We start from the raw sequence: 25,428 nt of genomic DNA on the forward strand, positions 1-25,428 counted from the left end.
CCGGGGGTTTTACCTGCTCCACAAATTTTTGTCTCGCCTGTTTTTGGAATGGGGGACTGATGACCTTAGCTGTTTAGTCCCCCTTAAACATCCCAACAACCACCACCTACAGGGTGTCGACTTAGCTCAACCATTTACAAAAGTATAAATGCTTGCCAAGAGCAAGGAGGAATACATTGTTTTGATTTTTCAATGCATATACATCTAAAATGAGAGAGATCTTTCAAAACTAAGAAAACTGAGAGTTAAATTATAAGACATGGTTTTAAATGGGTATGATTTCACAGTCATGAACTTAGCATTTCAGATGACAGTAGTAAGTACATACACAGTGTAAATAAATATAATAGCAAGTACTCAATTATATCTGCTTCTCAATCATGTAGCCGCCTTCTCTGTAAAACATGGTTTTGTAATTATAAAAATTGTTCTTTATATTTAATTGTGCGCACTCAGTTCATAAAATCTGTACTGTTAGCACAGAAACTAGATGAAACAATTCACTAAATGTGTTAAAGAGCTCTACATGTGCACCGACCAACCAATTTCGTGTGCAGTCTACACACATTCTGACTGAATTTACTGAGTGATTACTATGCCTGCTTGTTCCTATCACTGATTGCAATTTGTTTATGGTAGTAAGTTCATTGAGGTTATGTTTGATGAAATGCCCCTCTGTTTTACAGTGAAACAAAAACTTTGATTTGCTTTGTTCCGTTTAGAGGCCAAAAAAGAAATGGCTGAGAGAGAGCTGTAGGCAGAAAAGTGGCTAATGCAAAAAAGAAATTAATCTGCACTCTATTATGTAAGGAGCTGGGAACTGATGACTTTTGTAATTATCTAAGAATGGCTGAAGTATCAGTTCTGGAGCTGCTGAACATCATCAAAACATTCATAACGAAAAAGAATACAATTATGGGAGGTGCTGTAAGCTTCGAGGAGAGGCTACATTACAGGCTATAGCCACTAGCAGAAGTTATGAGGACCTCAAATTCTAAATCTACATCAATGTCTACATCATACATCACAAGCCACCTAATGGCGTGTGGCGGAGGGTACTCAGGTACCACTAACTGATCTGCCCTACCCTGTTCCATTTGCAAATGATTAGTGGGAAGAATGATTCATTCATTGCACATGCATCCCCTCAGTTATTATATAAAATGATTCATGAAGCCTGCAGTGTGATTTATAGTTGCCTGATGAAATGCATATGTTGTTGTTGTTGTTGTGGTCTTCAGTCCTGAGACTGGTTTGATGCAGCTCTCCATGCTACTCTAGCCTGTGCAAGCTTTTTCATCTCCCAGTACCTACTGCAACCTACATCCTTCTGAATCTGTTTAGTGTATTCATCTCTTGGTCTCCCTCTACGATTTTTACCCTCCACGCTGCCCTCCAATACTAAATTGGTGATCCCTTGATGCCTCAGAACATGTCCTACCAACCGATCCCTTCTTCTGGTCAAGTTGTGCCACAAACTTCTCTTCTCCCCAATCCTATTCAATACTTCCTCATTAGTTATGTGATCTACCCATCTAATCTTCTGCATTCTTCTGTAGCACCACATTTCGAAAGCTTCTATTCTCTTCTTGTCCAAACTATTTATCGTCCATGTTTCACTTCCATACATGGCTACACTCCATACGAATACTTTCAGAAATGACTTCCTGACATTTAAATCAATACTGGATGTTAACAAATTTCTCTTCTTCAGAAACGCTTTCCTTGCCATTGCCAGCCTACATTTTATATCCTCTCTACTTCGACCATCATCAGTTATTTTGCTCCCCAAATAGCAAAACTCCTTTACTACTTTAAGTGCCTCATTTCCTAATCTAATTCCCTCAGCATCACCCGACTTAATTAGACTTATTCCATTATCCTTGTTTTGCTTTTGTTGATGTTCATCTTATATCCTCCTTTCAAGACACTGTCCATTCCATTCAACTGCTCTTCCAAGTCCTTTGCTGTCTCTGACAGAATTACAATGTCATCGGCGAACCTCAAAGTTTTTATTTCTTCTCCATGAATTTTAATACCTACTCCGAATTTTTCTTTTGTTTCCTTTACTGCTTGCTCAATATACAGATTGAACAACATCGGGGAGAGGCTACAACCCTGTCTTACTCCCTTCCCAACCACTGCTTCCCTTTCATGTCCCTCGACTCTTATAACTGCTATCTGGTTTCTGTACAAATTGTAAATAGCCTTTCGCTCCCTGTATTTTACCCCTGCCACCTTTAGAATTTGAAAGAGAGTATTCCAGTCAACATTGTCAAAAGCTTTCTCTAAGTCTACAAATGCTAGAAACGTAGGTTTGCCTTTTCTTAATCTTTCTTCTAAGATAAGTCGTAAGGTCAGTATTGCCTCACGTGTTCCAGTGTTTCTACGGAATCCAAACTGATCTTCCCCGAGGTTGACTTATCTCCAAAGGTCTCTTTAATTTTCCTGTAGGCGGTATCTATCTTACCCCTAGTGAGATAGGCCTCTACATCCTTACATTTGTCCTCTAGCCATCCCTGCTTAGCCATTTTGCACTTCCTGTCGATCTCATTTTTGAGACGTTTGTATTCCTTTTTGCCTGTTTCACTTACTGCATTTTTATATTTTCTCCTTTCATCAATTAAATTCAATATTTCTTCTGTTACCCAAGGATTTCTACTAGCCCTCGTCTTTTTACCTACTTGATCCTCTGCTGCCTTCACTACTTCATCCCTCAAAGCTACCCATTCTTCTTCTACTGTATTTATTTCCCCCATTCCTGTCAATTGCTCCCTTATGCTTTCCCTGAATCTCTGTACAACCTCTGGTTCTTTTAGTTTATCCAGGTCCCATCTACTTAAATTCCCACCTTTTTGCAGTTTCTTCAGTTTTAATCTACAGGTCATAACCAATAGATTGTGGTCAGAGTCCACATCTGCCCCTGGAAATGTCTTACAATTTAAAACCTGGTTCCTAAATCTCTGTCTTACCATTATATAATCTATCTGATACCTTTTAGTATCTCCACGGTTCTTCCATGTATACAACCTTCTTTCATGATTCTTAAACCAAGTGTTAGTTATGATTATGTTGTGCTCTGTGCAAAATTCGACCAGGCGGCTTCCTCTTTCATTTCTGTCCCCCAATCCACATTCACCTACTATGTTTCCTTCTCTTCCTTTTCCTACACTCGAATTCCAGTCACCCATGACTATTAAATTTTCGTCTCCCTTCACAATCTGAATAATTTCTTTTATTTCATCATACATTTCTTCAATTTCTTCGTCATCTGCAGAGCTAGTTGGCATATAAACTTGTACTACTATAGTAGGTGTGGGCTTCGTATCTATCTTGGCCACAATAATGCGTTCACTATGCTGTTTGTAGTAGCTTACCATAGTAAAACAAAAGATGTTCATGTAAACTTTATTAATTTATTTATGGATGTAGCATAAACAATGTCCCCTGTAAGTTTAAGAAACTCATTTCGAATTTAAATAAGAAAGACTACAAATGGTGGTGGTACACATCACCTGATAAATACAGCAACATGTACGTAAGAAATGAAGCATTTAGTAATTGTTAGAACTAGAAAGAAATGCCCTACACAATGCTATTCATAGCAGAAGGCATGGATATAGACTGGATTTTTTTAACACTTCGAACAGTGAAGCAAGTATATTTTATGAGTAAAAGTCAATTGACTGTCTATACGTTGATTTTTATATTTTATTTCTGATACATATAGGAAATGAAAGCTATGATCTAAATGTCTGCATTTAGGTTTTTAGGCTTCATCTCTGATAAGTATCAGAAATAAAACCCAAACCCAAAATATGGAATGTCGTCAGACTTTTATTCATAAAGTATATCTTTTACTCTCTCACTATATGCCACATGAAACCATTATGGATTTGTTAAAAAATGGATCAAGTACTTCACTTCTTGCATCTCTGTTGTCTATACTATCCCACCAACATCATCAGGCTTTAAATTTTGCTAGAAAGTGTGTCTTTGTTTGCCGTGGACTCTGTCATGCATATTAGAACAGCACTTACGCTGCATGCAGTGGCAGAATATAAACTTTTGTTGGGAGGGGGGAGGGGGTGGGGGCTGGCTGGCAGACACATCACTATACTTGGCCGAGTTTGTTGAGTGAAGTAGTGGTGGGGGTTGGATGAAGTGGGGGGAGAGCTGTCTGTTGGCCATACCATTCAACGAGAAAAGTTGATCAGTCAGTTGGCAAAAGTGCCTACTCAGTCGTTTGGTGCATGTGTATTAATCAAGTTGTTTTATTTTTGTGTTTTCCTGTGGCACTCTTTGCGTGATGCAGAGCTTCTTTCATCTGTTGCCCACAGAGAAGAAATGCAGAGAGAACAAGACATCTGTCATTCTTGTGCTATTAAAGTGCCATTCTGCTAAATACTGGAGTACATGGAAACCTCACAGTGAACATACTGTGTTGCCTTTGAGTGGTATTATATTACTGTTGAGAAGAAATACCAGATTCCACTGGGATAATTATGTGGCCATGGTTAAAAGTAACAATCTGAGGCAGTTTAAATAATAATTCTGAGACAGATGTTGTCCCTCCATTCATGCAAATGGAAATAAATAACCTCACAACATCTTTAGCAATAAGACATTATTCTGTGATACATAATCATTTACCCCATTGAGAAAACCTGACAGTTTGCGATGTTTAAGATGTGACTGTTTCACTGATCTAGCTTTTAACTTACACTGTTAAATATTCTGACACTGAAACAGCCTTTGGTATACTGGAGATGTAACAAAGATATGAATGTGGATAAGGATTTAGATGTAAATGCCATTGCCGAAAAGAAACATCTTGACTGTTGAGCACGTAGATGCAAAGCTGAATAAAATGATGCGGATCCAAATCTTGGGGTCAGTACAATAATTGGAACTAAAATATGAGTCATTAAAAAGACTTCATTATTGGCTGTTGCATTACATTATTTGCTGGTCTAAGAAGAACAATGGTGATTACAATACACGGAATAAACATTAGTGGTTACAGTAAATGTATACACAGCTGATTTTTGTGGCAATAAAATGCTTTCAGGCAGCATTAATCACACTCTTACTTGAGGACTTACATGAAATTAAAGGAACATAGAGTTTCATTTTTTGTATATTTACAGATGTGTGATTATGGGCGGTTCAAAAACCTTGTCATTCCACCCACTTCTGTGGTGCTGACTACTCGACAACACAAGCTGAGCCGAAAACTTTGCTTGCAATCTGTTACTAAACCTGAGTGGAATGACTGGACACCTCTGATTGTTCTAGGCAAGTTTTCAGAAGATACTGTCTTAATTTTGCAGTACCTGTTGCTAAGAAATTCAGCAAATAGTCATTAAAAAATATAAGTCACAGTGCTGTGACTTTAATGTGTTGGAGTACTCTCTTGCTTCCTTAGTCTAGTTCTTGTACTGAAAATGTCTACAATTCAGTGAAAAACATAATAGTGTGTAGCCTGCATGATCAGACAAGAAAGGAAAAAAAGTTGTGCGTTTTTAGACTTTAGCTCATTACTGGAAGAGAGCAAAGTGGTGAGAGAGGGAGCTGAAAGAAAAATGAGGTAAGAGCACCTTTGAGGCAATAGTGAAAATTAGCCTGCAAGCTTTTACAGTAAAAAATCTGAATGTAAGATATATCATAAGCATTATTTTTCTGTCTGCTAAGTTGTTATTGAGCAATATTTTCCATGAAAAGGAAAATTGCCAGTTCATGCTTCTTCTTCTCTATCTCTTTTTCTCCCACATGGCTTTGCATTCTTTAGGTTATTTGCCATATGGTTGGAAGAGGGGGAGGGGGAAAGGAAAATATATATTTCCTTTCAGGTGTTTTTCATTTCTTATTTGGTGTTCCAAGCAAGCTGTCAAGTTGATTTATAAGAATGACTATGTCATCACTTGTATCATTGAACAAAATGATTGCATGAGACATATATGTTATTTCTTGAGAATTAATTATTTCTTGAGAAAATTTTCTGCTCCAATCTGGACAAGTTGGCTACCCATTGCCCGACCTTTGAAGCCTAAACTGAACATGTTTTGACTCTAATAGATCGGCACCTTCAATCTGTCATGCAGAGCTTCCCATCCTATATGAAAAGTACAACAACTTTCTGAAGTTCCTCAAATCCATTTTTATCTTTCTTCTATCAGAAATCATCCCACAACACATCTTACCTGCCTCTGAACTTAGTCCTGTTAATTTCCACACTTCAGTCTTTCACATAACTCCTTTGCTTTTGAAGACCAGATGTGCAGATATATGGTTATCAGCTTGGTCTCATCCAATTTCAGCCTTTGCCTGGACCTAATGGAAGAGGCATTCTTAAAGTGTAAAAACTATGCTTCCTGACTTAGTGCAAACTTATTTGTAACACCTCTGTGGCCTTTGTAGTTCTGGATGTAGGTTTGATTACAAGCTTCAATCTATATCAAACCAAACAACAAGCTACAGTATATCTGTTTCTGGCAGCTCCTTTCAAAGAAAATGTATCCATGGTAAACTAATTTCCCCTACAACAAATACTTTAACACCTATAACAGTATCCTCCCGCTTTCTTTCTTCTTGCACAACACTGGTACACAAACAAATTTCATGCTGAGTCTCTCCTGTTCTCCTGTCACCTGTAAGCAGCAAAGTTACTGTTTCCAAACAACTCGTAGATACCTTCCTTGTTACTGACTACTATCCATGCCATTAATAAATCAATAAATAGACAGAAACGTTATTTACAACTTTACAGATATCAGACTGCCGTTATAAGAGTTGTAGGGTATGGAAGGGAAGCCATAAGAATTTTAAAATACCCTTAATGTTGTTCATACATTGAGCAAGCTTTGAAGAATACAAATGAGACATTTGGAAATGGAATTAAAGTCAGGAAAAAGAAATAAAAACTTTTTGGTTTATTAGTGACATAATTGTCAGAAATGGCCAAGGGCTTGGAACAGTAGTTTATGGAATGGCTAGTGTTTTGAAAAGAGATTATAAGAAGAACATCAATAAAAGTAAAACAAGAGTAATGGAATGTAGTCAAAGTAAATCAGACAGTGCTGAGGGAATTAGACTATGAAATGAGATGCTGAAAGAAGTAGATGAATTTTGCCACTTGGACAGCAGTATAATTCATGAAGGCCAAAGTATAGTATATGGGGGTGGTTTGAAAAGTTCTCGGAGTGGAACAGAAAAAAAGTACTTACATCACTGAAACTTTTTTTATTTTTCAATGTAGTCTCCTTGTAAATTAATGCACTTGGTCCAATGATGTTCCAGTGCCTTGATCCCATCTCGAAAATGAATTTCCTACAGACCTCCAAAATAGTTATCAACCCTGGCTCTCAGTTCTTTGTTTGAAGTGAATCTTCATCCACCAAGAAAAATTTTTAGTTTTGGTCGGAGATTGAAGTCTGACGGAGCCATATCTGGTGAATAAGGTGGGTGTGACAACAATTCATACCTTAATCCATGTAATTTTGCCATGATGATGGCACGTGTGTGTGAGGGCGCACTTTGTCTTGGTGGAGGATGACCCTCTTCCTTGCTAAACCTGACCTTTTTTCGTGTATCTTTTGTTGCAATTTGTCCAGGAGGGTAGCACAGTATTCTCCAGTAATTGTTTGCCCAGTAGCGAGATAATCTACAAACAGAATCCCCTTCACATCCAAGAAACTGATGCCATGACCTTTCCCGCCAAAGGAATTGTCTTTGCTTTCTGTGCTGGTGGAGAATCAGCATGTTTCTACAGCTTTGACTGTTATTTTGTCTCTGGGGTGTAGTAGTGCACCCAAGTTTCATCTTTGGTCACAAACTGGTGCAAAAAAATATTGTTCCTTTCTCCTAAAATGGGCCAAACATTGTTCTGATATGTCCATTCTCATGCGTTTTTGATCCTGTGTCAAGAGTCAGGGCATTCATCTTGCAGATATTTTTTTCATTTCTAATTCTTCAGTTAAAATGTGATATATCTTTTCAGATGACATCTGGCAAGCATGAGCAATTTCACGCACTTTTGATTAGTGATCCTCCATGACCATTTTATGCACTTTTGTAATGATTTCAGGAGTAGTGACACATCTTGGCTGACCACTGCATGGACCATCATCTAAGCTCTCCTGACCAAATTTAAATTCATTTGTCACTTGGCAACAGTTAATATGAAGGAGCAGAGTTCCCCAGTGTATTCTGGAAATTGGCATGAATGTACTTTGCTTTCATACCTTTCTTTACAAAGTACTTAAGCACTGGTCAAATCTCAATTTTTTTCCATCTTTACAAATCACTATGCGGGAACATCAACAGATTCACGCCACCACCGCAGCTCTCTCCCAAGAGCACAGATGTGACACGTGTTTACAAGCAACAGTCCATTGAATATCACGTGAACAACTCATTGTGCTACCACTGACCTCGCGTGGTGATTCCAAGAACTTTTCAAACCATCCTCGTATATAAAATACAGACTGGCAATAGCATGAAAAGCATTTCTGCAAAAGATGTTTTCAGGTTATGGTAGTTACGCAGAGATGAAGATTCCTGCACAGGATAGACTGGTGTAGTGGTCTGAGTCAAACCAGTAGTTTGAATTAAGACCAGAACAACATCTTCAAAAAGTAAGCGGCACGTTATTATGGCAGACTAAGTAACGTACATTGAATCCTGCACTACACTTCAAAGTGACACACATACATGGCGTATTTTTCAATGTAGTCACTAACTGCTATAAACAACAATCAGAATGTTCTACTAATTGTTCAACTCCTCAATAACAGAAAACCTTTCCTTGGTCACAGAGCCATACAAGAACCACAGTGTGAATGTCGTCATAATTGGAAAATGTATGATTGGTGTTAATCAGTTCCTCGAGTGCCTGGACATTGTTATCTGTTCTCAGTATTGATGGTCTTTGTTCCTCATCAACATCACCCACTTCTTTGCAGCCTTGGTCAAATTGTTGGCACAGTTTCAATATGGCTGGACATGACATTGCATTTGGTCCATATACCACCATAATTTTGTGGTAAATCTACAGCTTAGATGTTTTGATAACAAGTATCATACTGTCCTCTGTGCTTCAAGTTTGGAGTACATTTTCTGTTGCGACTCCATTTCACTCCACAGTGTGATGCACATGTGATCTGTGCCACAGCAGAATTGTGTCTATGGGAAACCCAGAATATGTACTCTCTTCCAACAATGTGCTGCTGCCGTTGTGCAGTGCTCTTAATAATGTGGAATGTCTTGTGTGACTTACTTTAGGAAATCTCCTCATATCAGGGCTCTGACTTACTCAACCAGAGCCCGACAGTTTTCCATACTTTTCTGGTATCCTCCCAATACCTCCGACACGTGCCCTAAGTCACACTCTTAACTTCTGCAACATTCCCATGAAATTAGGTAACATTCCCAGACAACCATTTGTGTAGTAAGGTTAGCATTCCTTTCATAAAACTTGTCTCCATGCTTACCCATACTCCAGCTAAACAATGGCAAAATGTAGAACATGTACAACATAAAGATAGGATTACATGTGGAACTAGTCATGCAGTTTATTATTAGCTGACATTTCTGTATAGGTATGACCACCACCAAACTGTTGGAATGCATAAATGGACATGAATGAACTGTTTCACTTTGGGGACATCTGTTATCCACTTTCTAGTATCCTCTGCAGCCTGGCTCAGTAGGTCAGTTTCCCTGTACTCTGGAGAAGGAAATGTCCTCATCAACAATTCTTTCATGCTGCCATGCTTCTATACTCTACCTATGACAGCCTAACACTTTGTGTTAAATGAATATGATGTCACCAAGCACTATTGTTTTATTATTCCCCATCATCCCTACTGCTCTTCATCCAAAATAGGTCTGATTTAGGTTGTTTCTTCTTTTATTACCAGAAGAGCGAGCCTCTGATTCTGAAAACTACATTTGCTGCTGTAATTTATTTCTTCCACACGCCCACTTCATTACACATCCTACCCATTACAGAATCATTTTCCAGTTATTATTTCTTCTTCCACTACAGTTTGTCCCGTGATCCCTTATTTGTTTTCTTGTCTCACCAGTAATTACCAACATATTTCTGTCTGTAGTGCACAACATTTGAAGTCTCCTGCTGAACTGTTCATAAAATAATTAGCAGTTCACAAATATTAAAAGTTCAGTACAGCGATTAACACATCTAAATTCTCATAGTCATGCCCATGTTTTATTGGGCTAATCCATAACAGTCCTTAAATGCAGCCAAAATAATTCAAAGTCCAAAGCACAATACCAGATACCTACTTAGCCCAGAATTTTGCTAAGTGCAACAGAAAGTTAAAGTATTCACCTGAACACTTGCTGGCAAAAACCTAACACTCTACAAGTTCCAAACCACCTAACTCTCTTCCAACATAGAGGTGACAAAAGTAATGGGATAGCGATATGCGCATATACAAACATATGCACAAGTGAAGAAGGGATCGGTTGGTAGGACATGTTCTGAGGCATCAAGGTATCACCAATTTGGTACTGGAGGGCAGCGTGGAGGGTAAAAATCGTAGAGGGAGACCAAGAGATGAATACACTAAGCAGATTCAGAAGGATGTAGGCTGCAGTAGGTACTGGGAGATGAAGAAGCTTGCACAGGATAGAGTAGCATGGAGAGCTGCATCAAACCAGTTTCAGGACTGAATACCACAACAACAACAACAACATGCACAAGTAAGAAAGGGCAGTGCATTGGCAGAACTGTCATTTGTACTCATGCGTAAAGGTTTGTGTTGTGATTATAACTGCATCACAGTAATTAACAGACTCTGAATGCGGAATGGTAGTTGGAGTTGGATGCATGGGACATTCCATTTCAGAAATCATTAGGGAATTCAATACTTTGAGATTGATAGTGTGAAGAGCGTGCCAAGAATACCAATTTCAGGCATTACCTCTCACCACAGACAACACAGTGGCTGATGATCTCCACTTAACAACCAGAGCAGCGATATTTGCATAGAGTTGTCAGTGCTAACAAGACAAGCAACACTGCATGTAATAACCACAGAAATTGATGTGGGATGTATTATGAATGTATCCTTTAGGACAGTGCAGTGAAATTTGGTGTTAATGGGTTATGGCAGCGGACATCTGACTCAAGTGCCTTTGCTAACAGTACGACATCGCGTATGGCACCTCTCCTGGGCTCGTGACCGTATTGGTTGGACCCTAGACAATTGGAAAACCATGTCCTGGTCAGATGAGTCCCAATTTCAGTTGGTAAGAGCTGATGATAGGGTTCAGGTGTGGCACAAACCTCACGAAACCATGGACTCACTTTGTCAACAAGGTTCCGTGCACGCTGGAGGTGGCTCCTTAGTGATGTGGGCTGTGTTTACATGGAATGGACTGAGTCCTCTGGCCCAACGGAACCAACCATTGATTGTAAGTTGTTATATTCGGCTGCTTGGAGACCGTTTGCAGCCATTTATGGACTTCATGTTCCCAAACAGTGATGGAATTTTATGGATGACAATGTGCCATATTTCCAGCCCACAATTATTCACAACTGGCTTGAGGAACATTCTGGACAATTTGAGCAAATGATTTAGCCCGACATTAATCCCATGGAACATTTATGAGACATAATCAAGGCATCAATTTGGGCACAAAATTATGCATTGGCTACACTTTCACTATTGTGGATGGCTGTAGAGGCAGCATGACAAGTGTTTCTGCAAGAGACTTTCAAGAACTTGTTGAGTTCATACCATGTCGAGTTGCTGCCCTAAGCCAGGCAAAAGGAGGTCCGACTAGATATTAGCAGGTATCCCACGACTTTGTCACCTCAGTGTGGTTACCTCAACAACCGATCTGAACAGAATAAACAGCAGCAGCTTTAGTCACCATTATCTGTCATTTGAGGGTTCCTCCTTTTTTTTCTGCACCCTTGCACTCCACTTCTAGCTGACAAGGTAACCAACTCATTTCCACCCTGTAAGGCCTAAGAAATCCAGACTTACCTGCTGTGGCTCCCTTGCCCACCTAGCTGGTGGCTGCATGACCGGTGGCTGGTCCAGCCAAGCTGAAATTTACAATTTTACATATTCTGCCCCACTTACAGATCACCAGCATATGTGTTAATTTCACTCCTCCTCTTTATTTGGCACTTAGCATGATAATTGACATTTAAAGGAGCTCCAAAATTTAACTTAATTAATCAAATATTATAATTTACCTTTTATTAGTTTCATAACAGTAGTGTAAACAACTTACTGATTGTGTATGAACCAGAATGAGTTTCAAGGGACATGACATGCTAACAAATAGACATATAAAAAAACACAATATACCAAAATATTAAAGAAAAACATACTAGGAGACTTTTTAAATAATTTAATATTTCACACTATGGCCCTCCTTTTCTTTTTTTTATTTTACTAATAGTGATTATTATGTTTGGGTTGCAGTATCATTGTTAGCCGATTTGAAATTGCTCACAGTTATTCAGTCTGGTTTGTTACATTTCATTTGACATTTTAGAATTTTGTTTCATTCACATACTTACTGGAGTTGGTTCCTGGTACTGTTTGTCCTCCAGATGTGTCTGTAGATATTACAGCTCCAAAAGAAACATACTGCACCAACATGTGTGCAGATTTGCAGTTCACTAGAGGTTTTAAGGGTTTATGCTGTCAAAATATGACTGTGGTGTTGTTCATTAAAATGATTTGACGTAGCAAATCCACATAGTGCAGGCTCTAAAAGCCATCCTCAGTGGAATCAGTAAAAATGCAAGACAATTAACTATGTAAAACTGACTTATAGAAAGCATGGCTTTCATTGTAGTAGAATCTGTTCAATTCAGAAAGCTATGTGTACTTATCATTGCCGCATAATATTCATAATTTAACTTAAATCGCAGCAGAACATACTGCTCCCTAAACTCACTACAGAAACTGTGTTGTAACATACAAATACGTTAAAGATATTCCAGCATTTACAGTTAACTTTAACCAACAGAATAAATTTTACCATACGAATTAAAACATGTTACAATTATCCCATTAATAAACAGATAATTTCCTCGCACAACATATGCAACCTGTTCAGAATAGGTCGTATAAACTTATCCTACCAAGCGAGGTGGCGCAGTGGTAGCACACTGGACTCGCATTCGGGAGGACGACGGTTCAATCCCGCGTCTGGCCATCCCGATTTAGGTTTTCCATGATTTCCCTAAATCGCTCCAGGTAAATGCTGGGATGGTTCCTTTGAAAGGGCATGGCCGACTTCCTTCCCCATCCTTCCCTAATCCGATGATACCGATGACCTCGCTGTTTGGCCTCTTCCCACAAACAACCAACAAACCAACCAAACTTATCCTACTGCCCCACTGAAATAGTCACACAAAATTAATTTCTACACTGAAATGGACAAAATCTTTTCTTCCACAAAGTATCCCACAATCTTCTGATCTCCACAGAGCAAAATTGTGCCGTCTGTTTTTTTTTTTTTTTTCCTCTACATCTTTGCACCAAAAAGTATGTCTTCACATTCTTTTAGTACATTATGGTACCATCTGCACCTACAAATTACGCACAAACACAAAATTAACATACAATCTTATCAACTACAAATGAAAAGCATGTGTTTATGTATATATATCATGATTATTGTTTTACAAAGTATAGCTGTGCTACTGTTGCCTATCGTGGTTGAACCTTAGCTCTTAGATCACATTGCTGGTTTCACAGGTAGCCCTGCCTTTGATGGGATAGGTGATGTTTGTGACAGGACTGGAGTAGGTGGAGTGATGAGGATGTTAGGGACAGGTCTTGCATCTAGGTCTATTACAGGCACATGAGCCATGAGGCAAGGGGCTGGAAGCATGGTTTGTTTAGGGATGGACGAGGATATTGTGTAGGAATTGGAAGGACATTTCTGATTTCAGGGCACAACAAGAGGTAGTTGAAACCCTGACGCTGAATGTAAGGCACGGGAGATCTGTTTATGTACAAGGTTGGGAGGGTAATTATAATTTATAAAGGCCTCAGTGAGACCATTGGTATATTTTGAGATGAAACACTCACCACTACAGATGCAGCGGCCACAGGTGGCTATGCTGTATGGAAGGGACTTCTTGGTATGGAATGGGTAACAGCTGTCAAAGTGGAGCTATTGCTGATGGTTGGTACATTTGATATGGACGGAGGTACTGATATAGCCCTCTTTGATGTGTAGGTCAATATTGAGGATGGTGAAGGTGGCTTGATGGATTGAGTAGGGCCAGGTGAAGTGAATTGGGGAGAAGCTGTTGAGGTACTGAAGGAATGTGGATAGGGTGTCCTCACACTCAATCCAGATTGTGAAGATGTCATCAATGAAACTGAATCGGTTGAGGGGTTTTGGATCCTGGGTGTTTAGGAAGGATTCCTGTAGATATCCCATGAATATGATGGCATAGGATGGTGCAATGCAAGTGCCTATAGCCGTACCCCGGTTTTGTTTGTAGGTAATGCCTTCAAAGGAGAAGGAACCTTGGGTGAGGACATAGTTGATCATAGCGACTAGGAAAGAGGTGGTTGGTTTGGAATCCATTGGGCGTTTGGAAATGTAGTGTTCAATAGCGGTAAGGACATGGGCTGGGAGCAGGGTTTGTATAGGGATGGACGAGGATATTCTGTAGGAACTGGAAGGACATTTCTGATATCAGGGCACGAGTTAGTGTAAAGGGAGGTGGCATCAATATTGACGAACAGGCCACCATGTGGTAACAGGACAGGAACTATGGAGGGACAGTGGAGAAAATGGTTGGTATCTTTTATGTAGGAGGGTAGGTTGCGAGTAATGGACTGAAGGTGTTGGTCAGTGAGAGCAGAAACTCTCTCAGTGGGTGCACAGTAACCAGCCACAATGGCCCCATCCTGAGTGGTTCGGTTCATGGACTTTAGGAAGCATGTAGAAGGTAGGAGTACGAGGAATTTTAGGGGGGAGGATGGTGATGGACTCTGGGGAGAGGATATGGGATGGACCTAAGGATTTGAGGAGAGACTTCAAATCCTGCTGGATTTCTGGAATGGGGTACTGTGGCAGTGTTTGTAGGTGGATATAACTGACAGCTGGTGGAGTCCTTCTGCCAGGTAATACTTGTGGTTCGAGACAACATTGGTGTCAGCAGGTAGGATTATGAGGTTGAGATCAGTTTTTAGGTGATGGATTGCCAATGTTTCTGCAGATGTAAGGTTAGTTTGCATGTTGAGGCATTTCGGGAATGATGATGAGGCAAGGTCTCTACAGTGGAAACACTTTTTTGCCCCCAACCATACCAATCCGACTCAACCAAAGACCAATGTTGAACAATGCCTGACTAAGTTCACTCCTCCATCCAACCACGATACATCCCCACTGTCCCCAATTCATCCCTGTTAACTATCTAGAATTTCTTAACCTCAAACCTTACTGCACCATTATTCCCAAAATCCCTCAACATGCAAACTAACCTTACATCTGCAGAAAGATTGTCAGTCCATCACCTAAAAACTGATCACAATCTCATAATCCTACCTGCTGACAAAGGCTCCACCAGTGTTGTTTTGAACCACAAGTATTACCTGGCACAAGGATTCCACCAGCTGTCGGTTATAACCACTTACAAACACTGCCACAGTGCCCCATTCCAAAAATCCAGCATGACCTGATGTCTCTCCTCAAATCCTTAGGCCAATCCCACATCCTCTTTCCAGAGTCCATCTCCTTCCGTACCCCTCCTACTCCTTGCACTCCTGCACTCCTACCTTCTACATGCTTCCTAAAGCCCATAAAACGAATCACTCAGGATGCCTCATTGTTGCCAGTTATTGTTTACCCACTGAGAGAATTTCCACTCACATAGACCAACACTTTCAGTACTGCAGCCTACCCTCCTACATAAGAAATACCAACCATTTTCTCCACAGTTCCTGTCCTGTTACCACAAGGTGACCTGCTCGTCAATATTGATGCCACCACCCCGTATACTAACATCTCTACATCCATGGCCTTACTGCTATTGAACACTACCTTTCCCAACACTCAATGAATTCCAAACCAACCACCTTGTTCCTAGTCGCCTTGACCAACTATGTCCTTGCAAGATTACTTCTCCTTTGAAGGCATTACCTACAAACAAATCCAGGGTACGGCTATAGGCACCTGCATTGCACCATCCTACGCCATTGTATTCATGGGATATATACAGGAATCCTTCCTAAACACCCAGGATCCGAAACCCCTCATCTGGTTCAGTTTCATTGATGACATCTTCACAATCAGGATTGAGTGTGAGGACATCCTAGTCTCATTCCTTCAGTACCTCAACAGCTTCTCCCCCCTCATTTCATCTAGTCCTACTCAACCCAACAAGCCACCTTCCTAATTGTTGACCTCCACCTCAAAGGTGGCTGAATCAGTACCTCTGTCCATATGGAACCTAGTAACCACCAACAATACCCCCCCTTCGACAGTTGCCACCAGTTCCATATCAAGAAGCCCCTTCTGTACAGCCTAGCCACCTGTGGCCATCGCATCTCTCAAAATATACTGAGGGTCTCACTGAGGCCTTTACAAATCCTAATTATTGTTGTTGTTGTTGTTGTGGTGGTGGTGGTGGTGGTGGTGGTCTTCAGTCCTCAGACTGGTTTGATGCAGCTCTCCATGCTACTCTATCCTGTGCAAGCTTCTTCATCTCCCAGTACCTACTGCAGCCTACATCCTTCTGAATCTGCTTAGTATATTCATCTCTTGGTCTCCCTCTACAATTTTTACCCTCCACGCTGCCCTCCAATACTAAATTGGTGATCCCTTGATGCCTCAGAACATGTCCTACCAACCGATCCATTCTTCTAGTCAAGTTGTGCCACAAACTTCTCTTCTCCCCAATTCTATTCAATACCTCCTCATTAGTTACGTGATCTACCCACCTTATCTTCAGCATTCTTCTGTAGCACCACATTTCAAAAGCTTCTATTCTCTTCTTGTCCAAACTAGTTATCGTCCATGTTTCACTTCCATACATGGCTACACTCCATACAAATACTTTCAGAAACGACTTCCTGACGCTTAAATCTATACTCGATGTTAACAAATTTCTCTTCTTCAGAAACGCTTTCCCTCCCATTGCCAGTCTACATTTTATATCCTCTCTACTTCGACCATCATCAGTTATTTTGTTCCCCAAATAGCATAACTCCTTTACTACTTTAAGTGTCTCATTTCCTAATCTAATTCCCTCAGCATCACCCGACTTACTTAATTAGACTACATTCCATTATCCTTGTTTTGCTTTTGTTGATGTTCATCTTATATCCTCCTTTCAAGACACTGTCCATTCCATTCAACTGCTCTTCCAAGTCCTTTGCTGTCTCTGACAGAATTACAATGTCATCGGCGAACCTCAAAGTTTTTATTTCTTCTCCATGAATTTTAATACCTACTCCGAACTTTTCTTTTGTTTCCTTTATTGCTTGCTCAGTATACAGATTGAATAACATCGGGGATAGGCTACAACCCTGTCTTACTCCCTTCCCAACCACTGCTTCCCTTTCATACCCCTTGACTCTTATAACTGACATATGGTTTCTGTACAAATTGTAAATAGCCTTTCGCTCCCTGTATTCTACCCCTGACACCTTCAAAATTTGAAAGAGAGTATTCCAACCAACATTGTCAAAAGCTTTCTCTAAGTCTACAAATGCTAGAAACGTAGGTTTGCTTTCCTTAATCTTTCTTCTAACATAAGTCGTAGGGTCAGTATTGCCTCACGTGTTCCAAGGCTGTCAGTAGTTCTAATGGAATGTTGTCTACTCCGGGGGCCTTGTTTCGTCTCAGGTCCTTCAGTGCTCTGTCAAACTCTGCACACAGTATCATATCTCCCATTTCATCTTCATCTACATCCTCTTCCATTACCATAATATTGTCCCCAAGTACATCGCCCTTGTATAGACTCTCTATATACTCCTTCCACCTTTCTGCTTTCCCTTCTTTGCTTAGAGCTGGGTTTCCATCAAAGCCCTTGATATTCATGCAAGTGGTTCTCCTTTCTCCAATGGTCTCTTTAATTTTCCTGTTGGCAGTATCTATCTTACCCCTAGTGAGATAAGCCTCTACATCCTTACATTTGTCCTCTAGCCACCCCTGCTTAGCCATTTTGCACTGCCTGTCAATATCATTTTGAGACATTTGTATTCCTTTTTGCCTGCTTAATTTACTGCATTTTTATATTTTCTCCTTTCATCAATTAAATTCAATATTTCTTCTGTTACCCAAGGGTTTCTACTAGCCCTCGTCTTTTTACCTACTTGATCCTCTGCTGCCTTCACTACTTCATCCCTCAAAGCTACCCATTCTTCTTCTACTGTGTTTTTTCCCCCATTCCTGTCGATTGTTCCCTTATGCTCTCCCTGAAACTCTCTACAACCTCTGGTTTAGTCAGTTTATCCAGGTCCCATCTCCTTAAATTCCCACCTTTTTGCAGTTTCTTCAGTTTTAATCTACAGTTCATAACCAATAGATTGTGGTCAGAGTCCACATCTGCCCCTGGAAATGTCTTACAATTTAAAATCTGGTTCCTAAATCTCTGTCTTGCCATTATATAATCTATCTGAAACCTTTTAGTATCTCCAGGGTTCTTCCATGTATACAACCGTCTTTCATGATTCTTGAACCAAGTGTTAGCTATGATTAAGTTATGCTCTGTGCAAAATTCTACCAGGCGGTTTCCTCCTTCATTTCTTAGCCCCAATCCATATTCACCTACTACGATTCCTTCTCTTCCTTTTCCTACTGTCGAATTCCAGTCACCCATGACTATTACATTTTCATCTCCCTTCACTACCTGAATAATTTCTTTTATCTCATCATACATTTCATCAACTTCTTCGTCATCTGCAGAGCTAGTTGGCATATAAACTTGTACTACTGTAGTAGGCGTGGGCTTCGTGTCTATCTTGGCCACAATAGTGCTTTCACTATGCTGTTTGTAGTAGCTTACCTGCACTCCTATTTTTTTATTCATTATTAAACCTACTCCTGCATTACCCCTATTTGATTTTGTATTTATAACCCTGTATTCACCTGACCAAAAGTCTTGTTCCTCCTGCCACCGAACTTCACTAATTCCTACTATATCTAACTTTAACCTATCCATTTCTCTTTTTAAATTTTCTAACCTACCTGCCCGATTAAGGGATCTGACATTCCATGCTCTGATCCGTAGTACGCCAGTTTTCTTTCTCCTGATAACGACGTCCTCTTGAGTAATCCGTACCCGTAGATCCAAATGGGGGACTATTTTACCTCCGGAATATTTTACCCAAGAGGACGCCATGATCATTTAATCATACAGTAAAGCGCATGCCCTTGGGAAAAATTACGGCTGTAGTTTCCCCTTGCTTTCAGCCGTTCGCAGTACCACAACAGCAAGGCCATTTTGGTTAGTGTTACAAGGCCAGATCAGTCAATCATCCAGACTGTTGCCACTGCAACTACTGAAAAGGCTGCTGCCCCTCTTCAGGTACCACACGTTTGTCTGGTCTCTCAACAGATACCCCTCTGTTGTGGTTGCACCTACGGTATGACTATCTGTATCGTTGAGGCACGCAAGCCTCCCCACCACCCCACCAACGGCAATGTCCATGGTTCATGGGGGGGGGGAATCCTAATTACACTTCCAATTTTGTACAAAAATAATCTCTCGAGCCTTATCTTTCCAGTCACCTACAGCCGTTCACAGTACCACAACAGCAAGGCCATTTTGGTTAGTGTTACAAGGCCAGATCAGTCAATCATCCAGACTTTTGCCGCTGCAACTACTGAAAAGGCTACTGCCCCTCTTCAGGAACCACACGGTTGTCTGGCCTCTCAACAGATACCCCTCTGTTGTGGTTGCACCTACGGTATGACTATCTCTATCGTTGAGGCACGCAAGCCTCCCCACCAACGGCAATGTCCATGGTTCTTGGGGGGGGGGGGGGGGGGGGGGGGGGAATCCTAATTACACTCCCAATTTTGTACAAAAATAATCTCTCGAGCCTTATCTTTCCAGTCACCTAACACCTCCCAAAGCCCAACCATTCGCTCACAGAGGATCATTCAACTCATGACCCAGTACCACCCAAGACTGGAGGAACTGAATTACATTCTCTGCCAGGGTTTCAACTTCATCTCAGCGTATCCTGAAATCAGAAATGTCTACCCACTCTCCTTCCCATTACCCCCACAGTGGTATTACACTGCCCACTGAACCTACACTATATTCTCGTCTATCCCTAGGCAACCCCTTCTCCCAGCCCCTTGTCTCTTGTCCCATGTCCCTGTAATAGACCTAGATGCAAGACCTGTCCCATACATCCTCCCACCACCACCACCACCACCACCACCTACTCCAGTCCTGTCACAAACATCACCTATCCCATCAAAGGCAGGGCTACCTGTGAAACCAGTCATATGATCTAAGAGCTCAGGTTCAATCACTGTGCTGCATTCTACATGGGCATGAAAACCAACAAGCTGTCTGGCCACATGAATGGCCACTGGTAAACTGTGGCCAAGAAACAACTGGACTGTCCATTTGCTCATCACACCACTCAACACGATGTCCTTCACTTCAATGACTGCTTCACAGCCCATGCCATCTGGATCCTTCCCACCAACACCAGATTTTCTGAATTGCGTTGGTGGGCACTCGCCCTGCAATATGTCCTACATTCCCATAACCCTCCTGGCTTTAACCTTCATTAATCATCATCCTCACCCATATAGCCCCTTCCTTGTTCCCATTCCAGCACTACACAGCCCTCTATTCCACCAGTGCACCCAATCTTTTTACTTCTCTCCTTTTTCACTAACCCCCTACCCCTATCCACCGCCCTCTGTGTACCCTCTCGACTGCACCTAGCTGCCCCACTATCCACCTCGTCCCTGCATGCTCCCAGCAGCATTGTACCGTCCCCAACCCCTACCATGCTATACCTCCCCCTCCCAGCGCCAGCCTCCTCCTTACACCAATCTGGTTGCTTCACCCATAATGCCCTACTGCCCACAGTCTGGCTATAGCTGCCAGAGACTGTGGTCGTGTGTGTGTCAGTTGCCTTTAAATGGCCTTGTTGGCCGAAAGATAGCTTTCCAACAGCCTTTTTGTTGTGCCTTTCTGCAACTCAGCATCTCTGCTGTATGGAATGTATTAGTGGATTATCATAATCTCTCTTCTCACAGCAATCAATTTGCATGCCTTTATGACATACGGTATGTCCTTCAGATTATCCCACCCCTTACAGTTTAAAGTTGGTAAATCTCAACATATGGTTGAATGCTGAATTTTATTGCCTTATTGACCTCCTAATAAAAGTTGTTTCTAACTGTTGATGGGACAGAAAGAAAGTCACAATCTTGTTGGAGTTAAGCAGATACGGCATCATTCTGCCACATGATAAGATAAATTAATTTTCACAGTGAACTTAAAGAACGATGTCTCCATAATTGCAATGTCAATCATATTGTTAGTCTATACAATGAACAAAGTGCTTTTGTCTCTTTAAATTCTGAATGTGAATCGACTTAATGTATTTCCTGTGATACTTTAAAATACACTTACTTACATTTCTACTCAGTGCAGTTGTTTTTTCAAGGAGTTGTAGTGTGTAGCTAGTATGTTAAACTAAGGACAGTAGAAATATGTAGTTTTTTGTGTTAAGAGATCACAGTGTGAACTTTATTTGCGTACATGTGTAATATAATTTTCACTGCATTAAATGTATCTCTTCATGCCTTGAAATCATTTAACCTATTAAGCCTCACCTGCCCCCCCCCCCCCCCCCCCCCCCCCCCCCCCCGCCCCCCAACCCACTTCCTCGCTCCCTTGTTTATCTATTGATAATTGTTGTCCTTTAAGTAGACTGCACTTTTTTTAACCAATTTACTGGAGAATTGGCAAATGTTTCTTCTCATTTCCCAGTCAAAGGTAGTTCCTGTAATCAGTGGAATGACTCTTGGGTTATCAAACGCAAGATGTGAGGGTATTTGGGGCTGCTCACAATGGTTCTGGATGTTGGTCAAATTGCGTTTCTCATCCAGGAATGGATTCATTTGTCCCATTACATAATTAGAGCACGGGTTGGCAGTACAAGCAAGCCCTAACAAAGCACTATTACTGTCTGCCAGTTTGCAAATATGGGTCTAAACAAGGGAGAAACAGTCCATTCATTAGTTTTGCATATTTGTGCACGTAATTTTCATTTGCCAATTTGGTATTTGTATACGTGATGCAGAATTAAAAGTGAGGTTGGTGGTGCCAGACAATGTAAAAAGTGATTGTGCATTGAAGCTCCTCCTCTGCTCCATTTCCTGGAGTACCCTACCAGCCATTCACCTTATGTACCCAGTACAGAAACAAGTCCATGTCATTAAGGTACATGGTAATCCAGGGAAATAAATTAGCTGGTGTGGAAGCTCAGTAGATATGCAGTAAACACACTGCTGCACAATGTATATTCTTATATATCACCTTAACAGACAGTTTTATATTTTGGTGAGTGGAGGATGCCTGGTTTTACTCCTGTGATCTTATTTTAGCTAATGAAAACACAAATATGGTAGGTGTTTTCCATAGCTGGGAAATGTCTGTGCTCCTTCCAAAATCAGTAGAATGAAAAAAGTAATGTGTCCAACATGACAAGCTCATAAAGTGTTCTACAAGTCTGCCTAAAGGTCTTTGCCCTATGGCTTTCTTCTCTGACTCCTCTCCCATCCTTGATCCCTCCTCTCTTGTATAGATGTACCCAACCGATCTCCACCTCTAGTTTCCAGTGTAATATCAGCTCCCTGAGCTTCTAGTTTTTTCTTGTTCAACATTCTTCTCTCTCATAAATGGTCCATATATCTTCCACAGATTTTACTTCAGAAACCTTTATCTTTCTCTCTGTATACATACCTTTCTCCATATTTCTGCATCATATAGAAATACAGGTAATATCCTATTTTTTGTTCCTTTTGATAAAATTTTGGGTGATAGTTTGTTGGGTGAATATGAATGTTGTTCTTCCATTTCTGTACTTCCATTTTCAACATTTAAAAGCTCCTCAAAATGTTCCTTCCACATTTGCATACCTTTTGTTCTTTCCAAAACTATATTGGCATTTTGATCTTTAACTAGCTGACAAACTGAGCATTGCCTGAGTATTCATTTTGCCAGTTTTCTGTTAGAAATGGAAAAAAAAAATGAACTATGTTTGTAGTGTGATATAAAAAAAAATTGATCCATGTATTCATGAAAACACCTTAGAAATTATGCAGCAGACTCAGTGTGAGAAATCCCAGACAATTTCTGTTTACTGGGTGCAGCTGCTTTGCATGCCTACAACATTATTTTGTAAATGTCTCTATGGCACTACCTCTTCATAGCTCTATAGATGGCTATTGTTTTCACCTAGCTGTTTGCATTTCTTAGTTGAAAGCTATCAAAAGCACTGCTAGATGTCAGGGATTTCCTTAAGCTGAGTTGACTGAATGAGTGTCTTAGTAGCAAAGAGTAAATGTATTAAACTTCATGCATGATGCAACATTTTGCACATGTCTCAGTGTTTATGATGTCATATCTCTTGAACTATGTGTCATACCATGATATATTTGTGTAAGTACATTCAGTGGCATATGTGGATTCTGTATGTGAAATATGTTGTGAATAGAGTTAGTAGCAAAAAAGTAATAAATTTAAACATCATGCATGATGCAGCAGTTCTTCACACATGTAAGTTTTTTATAGTATCATATCTTCTGATGTGTGTCAAACAGTGATATAATTACGTAGGTACAGTCAGTGGCATATGTGGGCACTGTCAGCAAAATATGTTGCAAATAGAGTTAGTAACAAAGAAGTAATAATTTAAGCATTGTGCTCAGTGCAGTGATTTTCATCCAACTCGATGTTGATGACACCATATGTCCTGAACTGTGTGGTACCATGATATAATTTTGTAGGTGTATTTAGTGGCATGTTGTGTGCAAAATTTTTTATGAATAGAGGTGGTAGCACAGAAGTAGTAAATATTAATATCATGTGCAGGGTGGCACTTTTTCACAATCTCATTGTTTATATTGTCATCTCTCCTGAAACATTCCACGTGGGAAAAATATATCTAAAAACAAAGATGATGTAACTTACCAAATGAAAGCGTTGGTATGTTGATAGAGACACAAACAGACACAAACACACACACAAAATTCAAGCTTTCGCAACCCACGGTTGCTTCATCAGGAAAGAGGGAAAGACGAAAGGATGTGGGTTTTAAGGGAGAGGATAAGGAGTCATTCCAGTCCCGGGAGCAGAAAGACTTAACTTAGGGGGAAAAAGGACACGTATACACTCGCGCGCACACACACACACACACACACACACACACACACACACACACACACACACACATCCATCCGCACATATACAGACACAAGCAGACATATGTAAAGGCAAAGAGTTTGGACAGAGATGTCAGTCAAGGCGGAAGTACAGAGGCAAAGATTTTGTTGAATGACAGGTAAGGTATGAGCGGCGGCAACTTGAATTTAGCGGAGGTTGAGGCCTGGTGGGTAACGGGAAGAGAGGATATATTGAAGGGCAAGTTCCCATCTCCGGAGTTCTGATAGGTTGGTGTCAGTGGGAAGTATCCAGATAACCCGGACGGTGTAACACTGTGCCAAGATGTGCTGGCCATGCATCAAGGCATGTTTAGCCACAGGGTGATCCTCATTACCAACAAACACTGTCTGCCTGTGTCTGTTCATGTGAATGGACAGTTTGTTGCTGGTCATTCCCGCATAGAAAGCTTCACAGTGTAGGCAGGTCAGTTGGTAAATCAAGTGGGTGCTTTCACATGTGGCTCTGCCTTTGATCGCGTACACCTTCTGGGTTACAGGACTGGAGTAGGTGGTGGTGAGTGGATGCATGAGACAGGTTTTACACCGGGGGCGGTTACAAGGATAGGTGCCAGAGGGCAGGGAAGGTGGTTTGGGGATTTCATAGGGATGAACCAAGAGGTTACGAAGGTTAGGTGGACTGCGGAAAGACACTCTTGTTGGAGTGGGGAGGATTTTATGAAGGATGGATCTCGTTTCAGGGCAGGATTTGAGGAAGTCGTATCCCTGCTGGAGAGCCACATTCAGAGTTTGATCCAGTCCCGGAAAGTATCCTGTCACGAGTGGGGCACTTTTGGGGTTCTTCTGTGGGAGGTTCTGGGTTTGAGGGGATGAGGAAGTGGCTCTGGTTATTTCCTTCTGTACCGGGTCGGGAGAGTAGTTGCGGGATGCGAAAGCTGTTTTCAGGTTGTTGGTGTAATAGTTCAGGGATTCAGGACTGGAGCAGATTCGTTTACCACGAAGACCTAGGCTGTAGGGAAGGGACCG

At 40.9% G+C, this 25,428-nt stretch overlaps 1 protein-coding gene across 9 annotated transcripts in view; it reads left to right on the top strand.

The window, feature by feature from the left end:
* Nucleotides 1–25,428, top strand: part of LOC124777348 (diacylglycerol kinase epsilon) — a 197,903-nt gene that overhangs the window by 70,521 nt on the left and 101,954 nt on the right. For all 9 annotated transcript variants that reach the window (XM_047252717.1, XM_047252715.1, XM_047252716.1 and 6 more), the window contains one exon: nt 5,151–5,298. In XM_047252717.1, coding sequence (XP_047108673.1) covers nt 5,151–5,298 — 148 coding nt within the window. The remainder of the gene's footprint in view (nt 1–5,150; nt 5,299–25,428) is intronic.

This window comes from Schistocerca piceifrons, chromosome 2 (assembly GCF_021461385.2).
Source record: "Schistocerca piceifrons isolate TAMUIC-IGC-003096 chromosome 2, iqSchPice1.1, whole genome shotgun sequence".
Taxonomy (NCBI): Eukaryota; Metazoa; Arthropoda; class Insecta; order Orthoptera; family Acrididae; genus Schistocerca; species Schistocerca piceifrons.